Here is a 21,761-nt window from a genome sequence, read left to right on the forward strand (position 1 = left end):
CTTTGAATCCTTTAGTAGCTCTGGTTCTGTTATATTTGGAATTTTTCCTCTAGTCCACACCATTCCCGAGTAATCAATTTTATCATTTGCTGATCTCTACGGTCAGATGGGCGGAGCCAAGCTGCCTGTCCAGCCTAGGACCACCATATGACAGTAGAAAGCCATACATTTTAAATAGACTCTCTTCTGCCAGATGGGTGGTCTAGGTCTAGGGCTGACAGTCTGGCTGTAACCATCTAAACCAGGGGTAGGGAACCTATGGCTCGGGAGCCAGATATGGCTCTTTTGTTGGCTGCATCCGGCTCTCAGACAGATCTTTAATAAATAGTGACGGCTGCTGTGTGTCTCTTAGACTGATCACAGGCAGCGATGTTACCACTGCCTATGTCCTTTGTACGACCCAGGCGCCATCATCTAAGCCTGGGTCAAAGAGAAGAGCGTGGGAGCGATGAGGAGCTGACTGCGGAGAGCACTGATAAGTGAATATTCTTCTTTTTTTTTTTTGCTGTGACTACCTATCTACTGGGGGGCAAGTGCTGTGGCTACCTATCTACTGGGAGTATGTGCTGGGGCTACCTATCTACTGAGAGTATGTGCTGGGGCTACCGTATCTACTGGGAGTATGTGCTGTGACTACCTATCTACTGGGGGGCATGTGCTGTGGCTACCTATCTACTGGGAGTATGTGCTGGGGCTACCTATCTACTGGGAGTATGTGTTGGGGCTACCTTATCTACTGGGAGTGTGTGCTGTGGCTACCTATCTACTGGGGGCATGTGCTGTGGCTACCTATCTACTTGGGTGCATGTGCTGTGGCTACCTATCTACTGGAGGTATGTGCTGGGGCTACCTATCTACTGGGGGTATGTGCTGTGGCTACCTATCTACTAGGGGGGCATGTGCTGTGGCTACCTATCTACTGGGAGTATGTGCTGGGGCTACCTTATCTACTGGGGGTATGTGCTGTGGTTACCTATCTAATGGGGGTATGAGCTGTGGCTACCTATCTACTGGGAGGCATGTGCTGGGGCTACCTATCTACTTGGGTGCATGTGCTGCGGCTACCTATCTACTGGGGGCGTGTGCTGTGACTATCTATATACTGGGGGCGTGTGCTGTGGCTACCTATCTACTTGGGGGCATGTGCTGCGGCTACCTACATACTGGGGGACATGTGGTATGGCTACCTATCTGGCAGCTGCCGGTCTTTATAGGAACCCAGGAAGTGGGCAGCGGCACACTGGCCCTTTAAATCCGCAAGTGCTGGGGAGCATGTGCATGTGGTACGGCTCTTACGGAATAACATTTTAAAATATATAGCGTTTATGGCTCTTTCAGCCAAAAAGGTTCCTGACCCCTGATCTAAACCATCAAAAAAGAAAAAAGGGCATTAAGTACTCTTGAATAAAAGGGGCTAGTGGGAAAATGTAATCTACACCACAATTGGTTGAACAATGTCTATTTCTCCTCTCCTCTGTATACCACCGGACGTGACAAGAGGTGCCACACTGAACCAGATAAGCCAATGACAGAGCATAAAAAATGGATGTTGTCCATTATTCTACTACCCTATGCTAAAACATGCCTGGCTTCTGCTTGGTCTCAACGCTTGGAAAGCTAAATTCTACATCTTCCTAGCAGGGACTTGGTTGAAACAACAGAAATAAAGTTCTGAACATCCTGCTACTTTAAATCACTAGACATAAGCATTTATGATTTGCTGTACCTCTGGTGGGTTAATGAGTAATCTCAAATTAACCTCTGTTCTGTCACACCTTAGCATGTGAGATATAGAAGGAAACTCTCATTTTCTGTGTAATGTAGAATGCAAGGGCAAGGATCACCTTATTTACAAGAGCCAACAATAAGAAATAGTTCAAGCTGAACATTAGTCTACAATGGAAACATTGAGAATAAGCAAGACAAAAGGTAGGTCTCGTTTTATATGCATTTTTGTAGTTTTTTTTTGCCACAATAAGACACAATGTACAGTGACTTCAGTTAGAAAGAGACAGATACAGAATGTATTACTCACACTCTACGTATCTGTGTAAGAAAAACTATCTCGGAATACCGATATTTAGGCCTTTTAACATTTCTTCTACATGATATTTTACTTAAAGCAGGAACTCATATAGTTGTTAAAGGTGTTTTTATAGCAAATGTATTAAAAAAGTATTTTATTTATAATTCTAAGCAACCCTCACAAGTTTTCATGGACATATGCAAGCCAATGCTTCTAAGGTCGGCACGCGTCCACAGTCTTTTCTATGTGCTCAGGCACAGGTCTGTTGTTTCTGCGGCCCCCTACTCCTGTCTGAGTTTTTTTACATTTTTTTTCATATTTGAATTTGTTTTTGGTTCTAACAGACAAAAAAACACTACAGTTAATTAGAGACACAGTACAATACTGTGTATTTATGGGCAAACAATTTCACCATCAACATAAACCTATCCCTAACAGGAACCATCTAAACAACAGTTAGCCAATTGGTGAGAGGGGTGCTCACCATTCCTGTCCCAGTTTATGGTTTGGGAAGTCTTATTATTGTACTCGGCGAGTGAACAAACAGACAACAGGACCGTTGTTTATAGCCTGAGACCTACACACAGTTGTGAGGTTAGCTCTAAGGGTGGAAATTCTTTGGGTGGGCCACATGCAAACTAAGAACACATAAGGATTATGTATTTCTCTCCTACCATGACCTGTGTATATATCCTCCAAGTACTCTTCATATTGACTTTATCATAACCAATAAATCATAAGGTACTTGCACAATCTGTACAGCAGGATATTATGTCATTGCTGAAAAGTTTGTGAACTTGGTGAACTCATCTTACATTACCCTCTGCTCTCATAGCATGTGTAAATGTAATAGAAGTTTTGTAAAACTTTGCGTCGCCTCCAACTGACTAAATAACTATTGTCTGGTCAGGACAAGTGACCAAACAGTGCCTCTATTTTGGGGGATACAATCTATATGCACATATTGTAATTCAAAGAGTCACCTGCATGAGGATATGTTCAATTTATGTGCCATATACATTATGGTATATGATGAGTTATATTACAGGCTTAACATAAATACATCCAGCATGTGGCCATAATGCTTGTAGCCTAAAAGGTAGACACAAAGGTGCCCATGCTGATAGAAAAATGGATCCTTTGAATATCTGAAGATACTAGAAACTGCCAGGTTATCTAGAAGCAGATTATACCCTCTCTCCATTGAAAACATATACACACATTTTATACTGTTTTGGGCATTGGCGTGTTTGGTGCTGGCTTATGTTAAAGCGATTCATTTATTGTAAATTTAACTTAACACATTTTCTCCCTTCTATTGAATGACATTTTGTTGTATGTTGTTTACAATGCTTAATTCTTTATATTTTTTGTTTTGCTAGGCCTGCATTCAGTGCACACGCGTTCCCCAGACCATGACTCACAAGGACCTTCATACACTACTCCCCACAACCACATGCAATTTCCTTCGGTTCATCAACCACTCACATCATCGCCATACCATGTTAACTCTGGATATTACACACAACAAGCTGAAGACTGGTGCCCCAATGGAATTTATGAGCTAAAACGGATACCTTCTGAAAGCCTATTTTCTCTAGACTCTGAAATAGTTGATTTGCCTCCGGCTAAGAAGACCAGGGTTAGTCCTTATGGTTGTAGGGTAAAAGGAGATGAATTGTGTGTTGTATGCGGAGACAAAGCCTCTGGCTATCATTACAATGCCCTAACCTGTGAAGGATGCAAAGGTAAGAAGGACCAAGTGTTTGTCATATTCAGTACATACAATAATAGTCTGTGGGATGGGGATGATTATGCAGAGGATTTATTGTGGAATGATATTATGCAAGATCATATGGAATGGTGTTTCCACATAATAATATGATGGATGCTGTCTTCTCTGTGTCAATACTGCCTTTATTTCATTATCACACTATATTTGTATGCATTGATTTACACTTATTTTCTTACAACTGTGTACTGGGGCAAAGGTTTCTACTGAGGATCAGAGCAATCATTATACGAGCTATGACATGCAGAAAATACATTTGCATTATGATTTCCCAGAATCCATGGACAATCCTGACTACAGGATTTTATACACACTGATAACCAAGGTTATAGTAATGCAGTACACAAAGCAGAGGATCATGATGGCAAATCATTGACCTGGCATTGGTACCAGCAGTTGTACTCTGCTCTGGGTCTTGTTGGGTTCTCTTTCTGCTTTTTTTTACTTGTGAGATAGCAACAGCAATGTTTGGTGGCCATGCAGGCCTAAGTGTGACTTGATAATGTAGTCCTGGATGAGACTGGACTAAGTGGGTAGGCAGTGGAAGGAGTATCTTAATGTAAATGAATGACTACCCTAATATCTAAGTAAGGTACAGGTCCATATAATATATATCTGTATAAAAGTTGCTTTTATAAACCAGATTAAACAATAAATCTTAATATTAAACATTGATGCTTATTGCCTCAACAAGGCAATTTTTTTAACATCTTTCACAATATTGAGCAGGCTTTATTGTGGGGGCTATTTCTCCATGCTTTTGCTTGGGGTGGAAGTGTCACATCATTTACATGGGATTTAAGGACATAAGATTATCCAGATGGAAAAAATAAAATGAATAATTTAAGTTTCATAAATCTTAAAAAAAAATTGGAAAAATTGAAATGAAAAATTAGGAAAATTCTTTGTAATATCTGAGCCATCATCATCCTCAGTCAACAAAGTACAGCTGAGGATGCGCTGATTTATACTGTTCCGTATGAACAGTGGTCTATTTCTGCTGAAATAAACAATACATCCACTAGTCTCCTTTGTGGTTTACTAACAGTTAACCTGCTGTGATGGACAGAATACTTATTCTATCAGCATTAGAATCAGGATTCTAATATTACATAAAACATCAGTGTTTTATGTAGTCCACACTTGACCAAGCGTGTGTATTTTGTATGCTTATATCTGGTATCTTCTGACCCCTTGGCTTGTCTTCCTGGTTATCCCTTTTCAAACGATTTGGTACTTCACCGTCCTCTAGGTTTTTGACTCAGCTCCAACTACTCTTCTTATTTCTTTGTCTTGTTCTTGACTGTTGTTGCAGGGCTGGTTTTAGACAAAGTGGAGCCCTGGGAAAAACAAAAAGTGGGGCCCCAAAATAAAACTATTTTGGACAGTCACATTCAGAAAGATTGCTCCCTTTAGCCGTGTACAATAATAACACTTTGCGGTTCACAAACTGTAGTGTGGTAAGGCATTCTGTAATATGGGACTATAAGAGACTTTTATAGGTAGATTGATGATAGAAGATAAATATGAAAGACGATATAGATTTATAGATAGATGATAGATTTATAGATGCATAAATATAGAGTACATTATATATAGATATATATGAGTCAAGGTGTCAAGACAATAGGGGGGGGCATGTACACCTCCCGATAATGCTGTTTTATGGTGCTGTTGGATTTTGGATTAACTAGACAAAAAGATAGATAGAATGGTTAGATAGAAATATAGATAGGAAATAGACAAATAATAGCATATATATGACTAGACAGATAGATGATAAGTATCTTTGCATGGGCATTTAACCAAGGGGTATTAAAAGAGTAATAGATCATCTGTTCACAAAAGTCCATGTGTAGGGAGCCCATTTAGGATAAGGGACGCTGGGCAAATGGCCAGTTTACTTCCCCCCTAACACAGATTCTGGTTACTGGCCACGGCCTAGGGTGGTTTTGGGCAAATAGGTAGGGAAGGTCTTGTGGTTTCTGGTTTAGGGCTCAGGGTCTGTGCCAATTCTTTTTTGACCAGTCTGACCTTAAAGTCTTATGATAAACTTTCTACTAATATCTCAAAATTTAAACTTTTAAAGAGGATCAGTTTTATTGGTCTTTGATATCGCTAGTAAAATGTCACATTTTGAAGTACAACCGGTAATTCCGAACTGTGAATGGAGATAGGATTGAAAAAAACATTACTGTTTGTGAAAGCATGTGAAATTGTTTTACTGTTGTGTGTATCATACTATCATATGACCACAATGGTGGAACTGATGACATTGAGTTTCAAGCTGTGCTTTTAACCATGGACACCCATCAAAGGGCTTCTCTCTGGTCGGGTCTGCTCACTTCTTAAAATAATAGTCCATGGGGTTAAAAAAGATACATGTCCATTGAGTCCAACTTATAATTATATCATTTAGAACTAGAGAAAGGCAAAAATCCTCATTTGGATTATGTAAATTGGCCAAACTAGAGAAAAAAATTCTTAACTGTAAATATGGAAGTCAAAATAATTATTTTGCTCCAGCTCCCATTCAAAGAATCTAGCTCCCACAACTTGCAATATTTTTCTTTAATGAAAAGAGTTCATGAAATTGCCTGGACAAAATCTCGGGATAGTAAGTGAACCAGGACTAATCTATTTATACAATGACAGGGGACAGGAATAGCAAATTCGGCCTGTGACCTACTACTGGTGGAAATGGTCACAAGCAGAGATGACAATAAACAAACAGTAAGTAAATGATGAAAGAAACAGTATATTTTATCTGAAAGATCTGCAGTGAAAAGGTCAGGGACAAGGGGGCTTCTGAGTCCAGCATGCCACCCAAAGCGCATTACAGAGCGATCTTCTTCAAGAATTGCCTGGAAGGAGTTTACTCCTCTCACCATTTCCCTATATACAATTGTAGTATATAGTATATAGTCTTCGATTCATATGCTTTTCTTGAATCTGGATACTAATTTTGGAATGCAGTCCTAATGTTGCCAGGTATACAATGTTATTGAGGAGTTACTACTCCAGCTGTGTCTTGGTGTTGGCATGTGCCCTGTATTTTTAGCCCTGTTTTTTATATTCAATTATGAAATAAGAAAATGATGCATTTTAATTAATCTCGTTCACTATGGTATACCCTTTTCTTCTTTGTATGGATTATTTAATTGCTATGACAGCTTGGAGCCTCCTTGAAGCTCCAGGGCCTGTTATTTCCACAGATCTTTAATAGTCTGTCTATGACAGACCGATACAGGTCACAAGAAAAACAGCCACATGTGCAATATTACTGTATTCAGTATATAGTGTGAGCAATAAAACCCCCAAGGTTAAAAGTAACCTAGGGGACCTTGGCAGTGAGAAGCACTCATTACTGACTAAATGTCATTGAAGATACAGGTTGCAAGCGCCAAGGAAGGGACAAGCATTCAGTATTTTATTAACTAGTATGTTAAATGTCACCCCTCCAGCCTGATGAGTGGTGGCGCCCTAGGCACCTACCTCTGTTTTCTTACCACTCATCCCAAACCTGCATGGAGATACCACATTTATATAGTTTTTGTAATGTTTTTAACCTTTTAAAACAAATGTATAACTTTGGTTATTTTTTTCCTCTATGTAGAAGTGAAAGTAGTTATTTTTTTGTGTGACCAGCTATAGCTTTCATTGATTCCATTTTGGAAAATGGATGACATTTCCATAAAATTTTATTGAAAAATTGATAGTTGTCAAAATGGTAAGGTGTCAAGGAGGGCCTTTAATTTATTTTCACGTACAATTAAATTGAAAATAATCCTTCAAATAATGTTATCTGATCAGATCACTGTGTTTAAAAGGTTAATGGTCCATGATCAGTTTAGATACATGGATGTAAATATAGAGAAGAAAGATGACCACTGCTTAAACACCTTGAAATCAATGTCAAGGAAGAGAAACAACATACAATGGATTCTTCTCACCACCTGAGCCAAGACTAGAAGATGAAAATGGGTATCAGTTCACACTATGCGTCTTCTGACAGAAGCCTCCTCAATACTCCTCTTTTGTTGTTGTGTGTTGTCTGGCCTCTTTTGACCTAGGGCAGTGATGGCGAACCTTTTAGTGGCTGAGTGCCCAAAAAGACACCTAAAACCCCTCTTATTTATCGCGAGTTGCCAACAAAAAATTAAAGCAGTACCTTACTGCTCTCTGTTCTTCAACAATCATATTGGCCTCCTGATGACAGCAAGACAGTAGAAATATGGAAAATTTGCATAATTTTAGATTCTTTCCAGTGCCCCTCTGTAGACCTGTAGGGGCCAGCAGAAGGTCCTTCAAAGATAATTCGGCCCTGTCTATTCATTCTCCCTCTTCCTACAGTCCCAAGTAGCGAAGGAAGTATCAAAATATGACTGAAAGCAGCATTTTCTAAGTTGCTTGGAACTGCAGGAAGATTCTTTGAGTCCTGTCTGGTGTTCTGGGGCGATGGCCCGGGTGCCCAAAGAAAGGGCTCTGAGTGCCACCTTTGGCACCCGTGCCATAGGTTCGCCACCACTGACCTAGGGTTTAGGTGGAATCAGAATAGACAATAGTGCAGACTGTATCCAAATATGGTAAAAGTTAAAAGTATAATTTATTATATTCACATAATGAGCTATAAAAATGCATGTGCAGGCGGTCCCCTAATTATGAACACCTGACTTACATACAACCCCTAGTTACAAACGGTCCTCTGGATTTTGGTAATTTACTGTGCTTTAGTCCTAGGCTACAATGATCAGCTGTAACAGTTATCAGTGGTGCCTGTAATTAAGTTTTATTGTTAATCCTGGTTCTTAAGACAATCCAACATTTTTAAAATCCAGTTGTCACAGAGACCCAAAAAAAATTTGACTGGGGTTACAATACTTAACAACAAAACTTAAGAACAAACCTACAGAATCTATCTTGTATGTAACCCGGGGACTGCCTGTATCGTATAAAAAATTAAACTTTCAAATCACTGAATCACATAACGATATGACTGGTGATCTGGAAGTTTCATGGTCAAAAGAAGACACTAAGATATTACCAGTATATTAGCCATTATATGGCTTGCTTCACTACCTCTCTGTACCATTATATCAGAAATAGCATTCAAGATGTTCAAGTACTGACCAGTCCTGTTATGAATTTAGAACTGGAATTAGGCATCATAGAAAGAGAATTCTTACTGTTTCATTCCTGCTCTTCAGCTTCTTCTCCCCCTCTCTTCTCCATAGACTTCTATGTGTAGCAGCTGCAACCTTATCTTTCATTGCACTTTGACTTCTTTGCATGAATTTGAAGTTTGAATTGAGAGTAAGATATGAGTACAAGAGGCAGGGGAAAGGAGGACTGGAGCCTGATGATGTGGGAAGAAGTATTTTTCTGAAAGACGTTTATTATGGGGCAGATTTATCAAGCAGTCTGAAAGTCAGAATATTTCTAGTTGCCCATGGCAACCAATCACAGCTCAGCTTTCATTTTACCAGTGCTCATGAATATATTAAAGGGTAGCTGTGATTGGTTGCCATGGGCAACTGGAAATATTCTGACTTTCAGGCAGCTTGATAAATCTGTCCCATTATCTTTACTTATGTGATTTATAGAAAAGAATTAAATAGCTACCATTAAAGTGTTGAAATGACTAATATTGCTAACTGTAGTTTCCACTGTCTATACTTTATGTTCCTACATCAGTAAATATTGAACTATGAAATAGTTCCTTTGATTAGTATGTTTGCTTAGTGCTCTTTGCAGAATGTTCCTGTAAAGCTGGTAACAAGTCAGATGTTCATTCTGCTCTTACAATTTCATAGCAGTACCCTATGGGGCTATAAACCTCTAGGGTGCTCATTGTATTATTACAATAATATTATTTTATTCCAATAATATTATTTTATTCATTTTTTGCAATTTCCTATTCCTAATTGTTATATAAATATACTTTAGTACTAAAATAAACCCTATCTATCCAGGCACCTATGATTCTTTATACTAAAACTAGGCAAAATGTTTCTGGTTTAAAGATGCACTTTTGCACCAGCTTGGAGGGGGTAGAGCTCCACCTTTCCATTATATGCTTGAAATCCACAATCTGAATTGGTAGGCGTCAGGCTGTTAATTTATTTTACTTTCCACTGAGATCATCGGGAGCACATTAACTGTTAGTACGGATTATATTAGCCAATCTACAAATTACCTTGCATTCCTGTGTCACTATTTGCACAAATGAAATGGATAAGCAACTTTTTGGTGTTTGGTAATTGCACTAGCTAAAGTTCCCATAGATTTTTTGTAGATGCAATACCCATACAATTGTGTTAACCTGTAACTCTAAGTTGCCTGTGATACATGTACTTCCAAAGGAGAAGGGTGCTGTGCATCTTTGGTCCATATTACAGAAACAATCTAATATATCCACAAAGGGTTTTATAAGTATGGAACGCATTACTAATTTTCAAAGTAAATTTCTATGGGTGCTATTGATATAAAATTCTAACCAGATGTCGCTAACAGCACATCCAAGCCATAGATTGTATAAATTAAAGGGAACCTGTCATCAGAAATTGACCTAATAAACCACTACCAGTATTTTGCCAAGCAGCAGAAAACCTTCCAGATGTTTCTTTCATGACCCAGTGTGGTGGAATCATCAAGAAAATCAACTTTGAAGTGAGATGTAAATTGGTCGTATAAAGTCAAGAAGGCAGAGAGTTTAACACTGAAGTCAAGCTCTCTCTTCCTCAGAAAGCCGCTTCACTGTAATTCATGGTCCTACAACAAGAGACATCACTAACTAGATCTCCTGAAGTCTAATGCATAATATCAATCACAGAGGAGGAGGTCTTCAGAGCTCCCCACCTTCACTTCAGTGTTAGGCTACATGCACATGATGTATGCCCCCCGTACCATACTACGGCGGGCATACATCGGCGCTGGGGGAGAGGAGGAGGGGGAGAGCGCTGCTCAGCCCCATCCCTCTCCATAGTAATACACAGTGCACGGTGCCGTATTCCATTGAAAGATAGGACATGTCCTAATTTTCTACGGGCTACGGAACGGTACAGTGCTACACATATGCTGCACCATACCGCTCCCGTACGGTGCCGTGAGGCCATTGCGATATATAGGGGCCATATATATGTCCCCCATACGTTCGTGTGAATGTAGCCTTAAACTCTCCACATCCTTGACTTTTGACAACCAATTTACACCTCACTTCAAAGTTTATTTTATAGATGATACCATCACACTGTACCATAAAATAAACAAAAACTAGAGGGTGTTACGCTGTTTGACAATATACAGTTAGTGGTTTAGTAGGCCAATTGCTGATGACAGGTTCCTTTTAAGTTGTGTGTAAGAATAAGAAAATGTAGAGAAAATGTATTGACCACACATACTGTAATATTATACTTTATTTAGTACTGCACATACATTGCTCTCAGGTGTGATTTTGGCCCATTCTGCCGCACAAGTACTCTAGAAATCCTGAAGTTTCCATGGGCTTCTTCTATTAACTCTGGTGCTGTGCAGTTCCTTCTGACCTTCACACCTGGTATTATGGCATCCAATTCCATTTTGTTCTCATCTGACTAGATTATATTTTCCCAGTATTTTAACAGTCTTGTTTAAATGTTGTTGCATAAATTTTAACCCTTTCGCTACCATCCATTGTATATATAAATCAGAATGTCATGAAGGGGTTAGAGGGTTGAGGAGAAAGGGGTGTATAGAGCCCTCTCTGTATTACCAGGGGCCCTGGGCTGTATGAATTAACTTCCTATATTTGGTACTAGAATCAAGTGTCTTGGGGAATGGAGGATGTGTTCTTTCTGCCAGCTTTCAATCTGAAGGATCAGGATCTTTGGTAGACCTTGAAAGTACCTAAAATAGCTCTTGTTTAGTAGCAGAAACATATATACAGGATTTCATGGATGAATGTCCTTCTAAGTAAAAAATTTGGTGGGTCATTTGCATGGCCACGGGCCCCCTTGGTAGGCTTGGGCTACACTACTGTGTATTACACAGCTAACACTTGTTGCATCCCAACATGTTTGATCTATTAAAACATAAAAACAATTATTCCCCCTGATGAACCATAACAGAAAACAGCTTCAAATTGCCTGTGTTGCCTCCAATAAAAAAATTAATTTGACTTTTAATAAAAATTGATCAAAAGGTTGTACAGTTTCAACGGTTCGTCCTGCAAACAATGATGGGGGGGGTTTATTTATTGGTAAAAAAACGTGCTTGTGCCAGATATATCTATAGGCTCCATCATCCTGATATATCCAGTTTTTCCCAGGTGGTCCTTGGATCTTAGACAACTCTTATTTTTCACCTCTCTGTCTAAAATCATGCCCGTAGCAGTGATCACTGAAACCTTTAGAGGTTTAGAAATTTGTCTGTAAATTAGGCCATCAGAATGTTTTGGAACAACATGGTCTCCAAAGGTAATGAGAAGGCTTACTAGTTTTAGCTGTCATGAGATATTTCTTGTGAGACACCTTTTTATAAGCCATAATATGAACCAGCTGATATTACTATGAAGTGGCAGAATTGTATTCTAACAACAGGTAAATTTTAGCTGCTGTCATGACCATAGTGCCCAGAAATGTCCTCTTTTGAGATCCCTCTAGACCAGTGGTGGCGAACCTATGGCACGCGTGCCAGAGGTGGCACTCAGAGCCATTTCTGGGGGCACTCAGGCCATTGCTCCAGCACAGACTTCACCAAATAGGACCAAATCTTCCTGCAGTCCCAGGCAACTTCATCGGCTGTGAAAAGTGAGAGGGTGTTGACAAAACTGCATTATCTTTGAAGCACATCCGCTGGACCCACCATTCTTCCCCTACAGAGAGACCCTGGAGAGAAGCTACAACAAGAGTCTGAATTTGCCCTCCTTCTTTCAACTGTATTGGTGACCTTAGGGCAGTGATGGCAAACCTTTTAGAGGCCGAGTGCCCAAACTACAACAAAGACCCGCTTATTTATCGCAAATTGCCAACACAGAAATGTAATTTGTGATTTATACTCCCTTTTCTGTCACAGTTTTCATTGATACCAGCACCTGAGGACACGAATAAAGCAGAAAATAGTCCCAGGTACAGCTGTCACTTTAAAATAGCTCTGTGCACAACAAGTCCTGGGCTGTCTGGGACTGCAGAAAGATACCTGGAGTCATCTCTGGTGATGGCAGGGGTGCCCACTGAAAGGGCTCTGAGTGCCACCTCTGGCACCAGTGCCATAGGTTAGCCATCACTGCCTTAGGGGGTCGATACGATTGAAAGATGTGGAAGAACAGGTAGCAATAAGTTACTGCTTAAAATGCCACGTTGGCACTTCGTGGTAAATAAGTGGATTTTGGCTGTTGTTTGGGCACCCTGTCTCTAAAAGGTTCGCCATCACTGCTCTAGACAGAGACCTACATGTGTTTTTTTCTTCTACATACCTCGCCCTATATTGCTATATAGCCTCCAGCTTGCTAAAATTGCACAGTGCTGAAGGAGCAGGGAGGAGGGTGAGACAATGTAACAGTCTGTAAAGCCAGATCGCAGAAGGTTTGGGCTTGCCAATTATGTTCATTAGCAAAATTGTAAAAGTTAATTTTTTTACACCCCAGTAATCTTTAATTGATTGAAATGTAAAATGTAAATTGTTAATTGTTTTTCTAAGGTTTGGTTTCATAAAGAAAAGCTTCCATCAAAATCAACCATGATAAACCAGGGTCACTTACTTATATATCCAGGCACTGTGATTGTGGTAATCTTCTTATATTTTCTATCCATAGCCTACTTCCTTCTAAAATCAACTTTTAAAATGATGCTAATGAGCGAGAAGGGCTCCAGGAGCAAATTTACAGGATGTTACAATGAGAAGAACATATCTCACCCAACCCCCTGCTCTCTCCCTCTTCCCTCTGCCTGTGTAATCTAGCAGCAGCAGAAAGAGCAGGGGAGGGGAGATATGTTCTGATTATTGTAGCACTCCATAAAGCAACAGTATTGAGGGGCTTTGGAAACACCCGCAAGCAGGGCCGGGTCAAGGTTTTAGTAGGCCCCTTGGTGACTGAGCCTTATTGGGCCTCTTTGCAGTGAACTCATGTGGCGGCATTAAAGATTCAGAAACTGAAACAGTCTCCTGGTTCCCTAAAATATTCCCTAGCTTATCATACCAAACAGCCCCTCACAAATATTTTATATAAAGCCCCTCACCCCTATGTACAGCCTTAAGAACCCCCCCCCCCCCAGCAGCCCTGGGCCCCAGCACTTGCCTGGGTATTCCCAGTGCTCATGCCAACCCTTCCAACAAGAGCCCTACAGACTAATTAGCATAATTATACAAGTTGATTTTAGAAGGAATAAGGCTATGGATAACAAATATAAAGATTGTCACAGTCAGGGTGCCTGGATCTATGAGTAAGTGTCCCTGATTTATCATGCTTGATTGTGATGGTAGATTTTTAACTATTTTTAACTATTGGTGATACTGGTGGCTGTTTTACTCATTTTCTATTCTTACTGTACACTAAAAAAATGTTTTACGTAGTTTTAACAATTTTCTTTGTAACATTTTTGTATGTATCCTTGAATTTTTTTTTTCATGTTTATATTGTGCAAAATAAGTAAAGCAGTTCTATTTTTACATTGATAAATTACTAATTCATTATAAAACGTGGTCCCTATCACATGGCTGCAAGAAGTCATTTCGCAATCTCCTGTATTTAAAGGTTTGCTGTCTATAGCAAGTTGAATTACCAGAAGCATTTATCCCACAATGGGAAAAATAAATGCAGGTCTTACTTAACAAAGAAAAGGTTAAAAATATACTAAGAAATATGCATGGTTTCTCACGTTGTGTTAAGAGAATTCTTGTAAAATTATAACAAGGTGTTACAAAGCGCCCTCCCTTCTATATTAAATGGGACTCTTGCACCTCTCTGTTGGAGGTGTGAACAGCCTGGCGGGACAAATTTGCACATATTTTGGGGTTGTTCTATGATTCAATCTTTCTGCAACAAACGATGAAATAAATTGTTAGGAAAAAGGTAGTTTTGACCCAGTCTTCTGTGGCTTCCACACTCAACATGGTCTCTGAGGGGTAAATCACAACCCTAGTTCAAGCCGCTAAATTCACTACATTGGCTTAGTAGAGATCCACCCTCAGTTCATGGTTAGGTAAAGTTGACCAGATCTACAAGGCTACAGGAATTGGTCAGTTGGGCTAATAGAACATACAAGTTCTTTATTAAGACTTGGAAATTGTGGCATTTATTTAGAAACTAGTTGTGCGTCATTTTGTTTTGTATTTATAAGCCTCTCACTCTCATGATACGGTCATTTAATGTGGTGTCTGTCCTTTCTTTCCCAGTTGTGCTGTTTTGTACTTGTCCCTTTGTTATCTTGTGGTAACATTGAACGCATCTGTATAAATGTGTATGCATGAATAGATTTCTGTTGAAATAAAACTTCTGGAATTGAAAAAACAAGTGAATTACATTCCTCTTGTAAATATATTACCCTTTTCGTGTTGCAGTCCCTTTTCGCTCATATTTTACTCACCACATTCAAAAATCAATAACTTTTTCATTTTTCTGTATATAGAGCTGTGTGAGAGCTTATATTCTGCTTAAAAATTGTACTTCTTAATGACTATTATTCCATGCCGTGTACTGGGAAGCTAGAAAAAAATTCCCAACATGGTAACATTGGCAAAAAAACTAATTTCTGTCACTCTGGGCTCCAATCGATATGTTTACTTTATTCTTTGGTTCAGTACAATCATGGTGATGCAAAATTTATATAGGTTTTATTGTGTTTTAATACATTTAGGTTTTAGGTTTTATTGTGTTTTAATACATTTTAAAATACAACTCCCACAGCAAAATGATCCCTTCCGCCAGCAGAGCAGGGAATACCTGTTAGCTCCTGTCTCTGTTGGTTTCTGGCAGATGAAGGGGCATTGCAGTCATTAGAAGGTGGCAAAGACACCCGCGCATCCCTCTAACCGCTCATAAGGAATAGGTTATGACTGAGGGAGTATATAGACAGTAATGACTGCATGACCCGTCCACCACACAAATACCAGCAGTTTATTATCATCATTGTTACTGTAATGGCTTGTAGAAAAAAGACTATTTGTACCATTTATACATGAGAACAAGCAGATTTTTTCAGCACAAAAAATGTACTGAAAAACTGAAACTTGGCTTATACTTAAGTCAGGAAAAAAGTCTTCTTGTTCAGGTCCAGGTGCAGTGTCTGCGCTGCTATGACATCAGCCGCCGCTAACATCATAAAGTGTGCCAGCAACACTGCATGTACGGACCCAGACCCATCGTTGACCCGGAGCTGAAGCAAGTTTTCGGAAAGGTAAGTACTTATTTTTTGTTGTGCTGCGCAAACTCGGGGCTGGCTAGCTGTATACTACACGGGGGCTGGCTATATACTAAAGGGGGATGGATGGCTATATACTAAAAATGGCTGGCTATATGCTAAAGGGGCTGCCTGGCTATATACTACAGGGGAATAGCTGGTTATATATTACAGAGGGCTGGCTATATACTGGGAAGGCTGTGACCAATGCATTTCCCACCCTCGGCTTATACTCAAGTCAACAGGTTTTTCCCGTTTTCGGTGGTAAAAATAGGTACCTTGGCTTATACTCGAGTATATACGGTTAATTTATGATATATGGTAAATAGTGCAAAATCAAATTAAAGAACAATTAAAATTAAACAAAATTTCATTGATAAGTTAAAGGGATCCCATCAAAAATTACTTAACATTCATGGATTTAAAAATGAAAAGAAACAAATATTAGGACACTAGGTAAAAACAGTAAAAAATAATTGAACCTTAAGTCTTGAACAGATTTCAATTATTATCAACCTTGAGGTGTGCTTTAATGTTGATGTTGGAAATACAGAAGTGGAGCAAGGCAATCCGGTATGTAAAATGTTACAGACTAATGATGAGCACTATTCTATACCATCCGTTATTCATATAACGCGCCTTCTTCTGCTATCTGTACACAAGGACGGAGCAGGCTCCATACTACTACTCCCATTATGTTCAGTCCTTGCCTCGAAATGTGAATTTATTTTATTTTTTTTCCCTCCGTTTTTTGATAAAATGTGAAAACGCTAGTGAGAACAGCTTCTCACGAAACACTTTTTGTGCCTCAGCCACAGCATTACGTTGCTTGATTTGCTAAATGTTGAAGGGACTTGATTAGATTTTGAGCACCATTGGGGACAGGGACCGATTTGGCAAACTGTGCAGCGCTGCGTAATCTGTATAAAGAATTATTATTATTATTATTATTATTATTATTATGACTTCACAATTCTATGAATATAGATTTTTTTTATATTTATTGTGGAATAATGTAGAAACAAAAGTTTTAAATTGTATTGCTTGTATATCTTGCTTGATTAATTTAAAAAAATGTTGAACACTCTTAGTAGTATATAAATGACAAAAAATATTTTTATTGATTGAGTTATATTGATGAGAACATTTGTGTAATCTACCCCCTCCATCCATTTTGGATTAGAAATATTGTTGCGCCAGAGAGCGCATGCAAAATGGCTTCTTTGAATATGGAGACAAATGTGGGGCCTGGCTAATGACTTACCATATTTTCTGGGGAAAATGGGGAAAAAACAGTGGTGCGTCTTATAGTCCGGATGTAGCTGCAGAAGGGAATGGAGGGCACCCGGCTGCACTCTGCCAGCTGATGCTGGCAGTAAGCGCAGCACTTCACAGAGCGCTCCTCTCCTCTTCTCAGCCCTCCACTGCTGGAGGGTATGGAGGACGGCAGCGCTCTGCTAGCTCTGCAGTCCTCAGGGCACCGATACAAAGCTTTGTGGCAGAGCAGGAGCGCCGTAGCAGTGGAGAGGGGGAGGAGAAAGGCACCGACTCTGGCCAATCCCCGCTGGGCTTGTAAGTAGCCCAGGAGGCTCAGAGAGAAGATGAAGGCTGCCGGCAGAGTGTGAGAAGAGGAGCCTGTACAGCCTGTGTGTAGTGTCTGACCTGTAACTTCTCTCCTGACAGGATCAGATAAGTGATTAGTGCTCTCTTCCCCCAGGTCTCTGCTCTCACACTCTTAACCACTTGTCTTCTTCTGCTCTCCATGGCTAACATGTTACAAATAGAGATGAGCGAACATACTCGTCCGAGCTTGATGCTCGTTCGAGCATTAGCGTACTCGAAACTGCTTGTTGCTCGGAAGAATACTTCGCCCGCTCGAGAAAATGGCGCCTCCCGCCGTTTTGCTTTCTGGCGACCAGAAACAGAGCCAATCACAAGCCAAGAGACTCTGCACTCCACCCAGCATGACGTGGTACCCTTACACGTCGATAGCAGTGGTTGGCTGGCCAGATCAGGTGACCCTGGAATAGACTAGCCCCTGCCTGCGCTGCTCGGATCATTCTGTGTCTGGATGCCGCTAGGGAGAGAGCTGCTGCTGGTCAGGGAAAGCGTTAGGGTGTTCTATTAGAATAGTGTTAGGCAGGAGTGATTCTACAAGAACCCAACAGCCCTTCTTAGGGCTACAATAACGTTATACTTTTTTTTTTTTTTAATTTGCTTGTGGCTGGGCTTGCTGGCACTAGTAGTGCAGCTAGTACCATACTGTGAGGAATTTGCTGGGAGACCTGCGACCGTTGTGTTTAGCTCTTAGTGACACGCATATCCACCTCAAACACCGAAGTGGGACAATTTATTAGGGGTTTGAGTAGAATTAGGCAGAGTCTGCTGATTTTTTTTTTTTTTTAGCTGTATTTCATTTTATAGCTCAAACTCATCTTGCAAAGCAGTGTGCTCTCATTGTAGGCTACAAAATAGCCATAGGAGAACCCCAACGGCTTACTTAGGCCTACAATAGCGTTATATTTTCCTTTTTTTTGTTTGCTTGTGGCTGGGCTTGCTGGCATTAGTAGTGCAGCTAGTACCATACTGTGAGGAATTTGTTGGGAGACCTGCGACCGTTGTGTTTAGCTCTTAGTGACACACATATCCACCTCAAACACCGAAGTGGGACAATTTATTAGGGGTTTGAGTAGAATTAGGCAGAGTCTGCTGATTTTTTTTTTTTTTTACCTTTATTTCATTTTATAGCTCAAACTCATCTTGCAAAGCACAAAATCCAGTTGTGTGCTGTCAGTGTAGGTTAGAAACTAGCCATAGCAATAGGATAGCATCGTTTTGTTAAAAAAAATAAAAAACTAAAAAAAAATAAACAGAAATTTTTTTTTTTTCAAGTTTACACTTTAATTTGGAAAATGTTTAACCCGAGGGCTAGGGGTAGAGGACGAGGGCGTGGACGTGGGCGTCCAACTACTGCAGGGGTCAGAGGCCGTGGTCCTGGGCGGGGTGAGACACCACCTGCTGATGGGGGAGCAGGGGAACGCCGCAGAGGCACACTCCCTAGGTTCATCATGTCTCAAGTTACTGGGACTCGTGGTAGAGCACTGTTGAGGCCAGAACAGTGCGAAGAGGTGATGTCGTGGATTGTGGACAATGCTTCTAGCCATTTGTCCACCAGTCAGTCTTCCACGCAGTCCACCCATGTCACCGAAATCGGCACTGCTCCAGCTCCTCCACCTCAGCCTCCTTCCCCCCAGTCTGCCCCCTCCCACCAAAATTTGGCATTTGAACCGGCATACTCTGAGGAACTGTTTTCTGGACCCTTCCCACAGTCACAAACCACTTGTCCTGCTGCTGCTGAGCTATTTTCCGATGCCTAGGTTTTCCACCAGTCGCAGTCTGTGGGTGATGATGACATTATTCACGTAGTGGAAGAAGTGTGTAAAGAGGTGTCGGACGATGAGGAGACACGGTTGTCAGACAGTGGTGAAGTTGTTGTCAGGGCAGGAAGTCCGAGGGGGGAGCAGACTGAGGGATCGGAGGATGATGAGGTGACAGACCCAAGCTGGGTTGATAGGCCGGGTGAACACAGTGCTTCTGAGACGGAGGCGATTCCTATAGCAGAACAGGTTGGAAGAGGCAGTGGTGGGGCCAGACGGAGAGGCAGGGCCAGAGCTGGTGCATCAGCGCCAAATGTTGCCCGTAGTCAAGCTCCCGTGGCGAGGGCTAGATTTTCAGAAGTCTGGAGGTTCTTTAAAGAAACACCGGATGACCGACGGACTGTGGTGTGCAACCTTTGCCAAACCAGGATCAGCAGGGGTTCTGCGGGACAAGTAGCGAGGGAGAGTAGGCGACCAGGCAGCTTGTCCAGCACTGGCAGGGGTACGCTTTACAAGGCCTTTGCCAGTTTTATGTCACCCCAGCAAGACACTGTCACCTGTCCCCAGTCTCGGCAGAGTAGGGCTGATCTTTACAGAAAGATGGTGAGGGAGTATGTAGCTGACCATACCATCGTCCTAAATGATCACACAGCTCCCTACAACTACTGGGTTTCAAAGCTGGACATGTGGCACGAACTGGCGCTGTACGCCTTGGAGGTTCTTGCCTGCCCTGCCGCTAGCGTGTTGTCCGAGCGGGTTTTCAGTGCAGCTGGTGGCATCATCACCGATAAGCGTACACGCCTGTCGACTGACAGCGCTGACAGGCTGACGCTTATCAAGATGAATAAAGCCTGGATTTCTCCGCATTTCCATTCTCCACCAGGTGAAAGAAGCTGAACCTGAATAATGTATGCACTCCTCCTCCTCATTGTCCTCCTTCTCCTCCTCTTTGTACACTAAAGCAGAGGAAACTGGCTATTTTTTTGCCAGGGCCAACTGGCTCTGGCTATAGTACTGGAGGGCCAACTACCCTGTCCTCTGTTTTAAACAATTTTTGGGAGTGCCACATACAGGCACTCAATCTATGTAATTTTTCTGGAGGACCAGCTACCTGCTCCTCTGGTTTGAAAACTTTTTTGGACTGCCACATACAGGCACTCAATCTATGTAATTTTTCTGGAGGACCAGCTACCTGCTCCTCTGGTTTGAAAACTTTTTTGGACTGCCACATACAGGCACTCAATTTATTTAATCTTTTTGGAGGACCAGCTACCTGCTCCTCTGGTTTGAAAACTTTTTTGGACTGCCACATACAGGCACTCAATCTATGTAATTTTTCTGGAGGACCAGCTACCTGCTCCTCTGGTTTGAAAACTTTTTTGGACTGCCACATACAGGCACTCAATTTATTTAATCTTTTTGGAGGACCAGCTACCTGCTCCTCTGGTTTGAAAACTTTTTTGGACTGCCACATACAGGCACTCAATCTATGTAATTTTTCTGGAGGACCAGCTACCTGCTCCTCTGGTTTGAAAACTTTTTTGGACTGCCACATACAGGCACTCAATCTATGTAATTTTTCTGGAGGACCAGCTACCTGCTCCTCTGGTTTGAAAACTTTTTTGGACTGCCACATACAGGCACTATCCAAATTAAATTGTCTCCATAGCAGCCTCCACACGTCGTCTTTTTAGCTGCCTTCACACGTTGTCTCCATTGCTACCTCCACACGTCATCGCCATAGCTGCCTCCAAAAGTAGTCCATATAGCTGCCTCCATACATGGTCCCCTTATCAAACGAGCTGTGTCAGGCAGAATTTTGGATTGTTTTCATGGCTTCCATGTTAACTTTCTCGCCACCCTGCTGTGTAATCCACAAAATATACTGGCAAACTTTTATCATTTACCAATATTATTTCAGCGCTTCTTGCGCATCTGTTTACATTCCCCTCACCCGCCAGAACCCAAACTTATAAGAACGCTACTACACTTGATCTTATACAAAAGGTTCTTAGAAGTGCTGTTTGGGGAGTAGCCTAGAGACAGGGGCTTGGATTGGCGAAAGCTCGCCTGGCAGCGGAGCGCCAGCTCCATCCCAAGATCCAACTAACATAGTTTTAACTGCAGCACCTTTAATCTACTACTAGTTCACTGCCTCCATACATTGTCCCCTTATCAAACGAGCTGTGTCA

The 21,761-nt window shown here is 41.1% G+C and overlaps 1 protein-coding gene across 2 annotated transcripts in view; it reads left to right on the forward strand.

Annotated features, from left to right (window-relative positions):
- The window catches only part of NR1H4 (nuclear receptor subfamily 1 group H member 4), an 86,420-nt gene that overhangs the window by 27,554 nt on the left and 37,105 nt on the right, over window positions 1–21,761 (forward strand). The window contains exons 1-2 of one of the 2 annotated variants that reach the window (XM_072146351.1): window positions 1,799–1,929; window positions 3,409–3,774. In XM_072146351.1, coding sequence (XP_072002452.1) covers window positions 1,899–1,929; window positions 3,409–3,774 — 397 coding nt within the window. In that variant the 5' untranslated portion in view covers window positions 1,799–1,898. Of the gene's footprint in view, window positions 1–1,798; window positions 1,930–3,408; window positions 3,775–21,761 lie in introns of those variants that run through there. The other variant, XM_072146350.1, reaches the window with a different exon arrangement.

The sequence above is a fragment of the Engystomops pustulosus genome, chromosome 4 (genome assembly GCF_040894005.1).
Source record: "Engystomops pustulosus chromosome 4, aEngPut4.maternal, whole genome shotgun sequence".
NCBI classification, from domain to species: domain Eukaryota; kingdom Metazoa; phylum Chordata; class Amphibia; order Anura; family Leptodactylidae; genus Engystomops; species Engystomops pustulosus.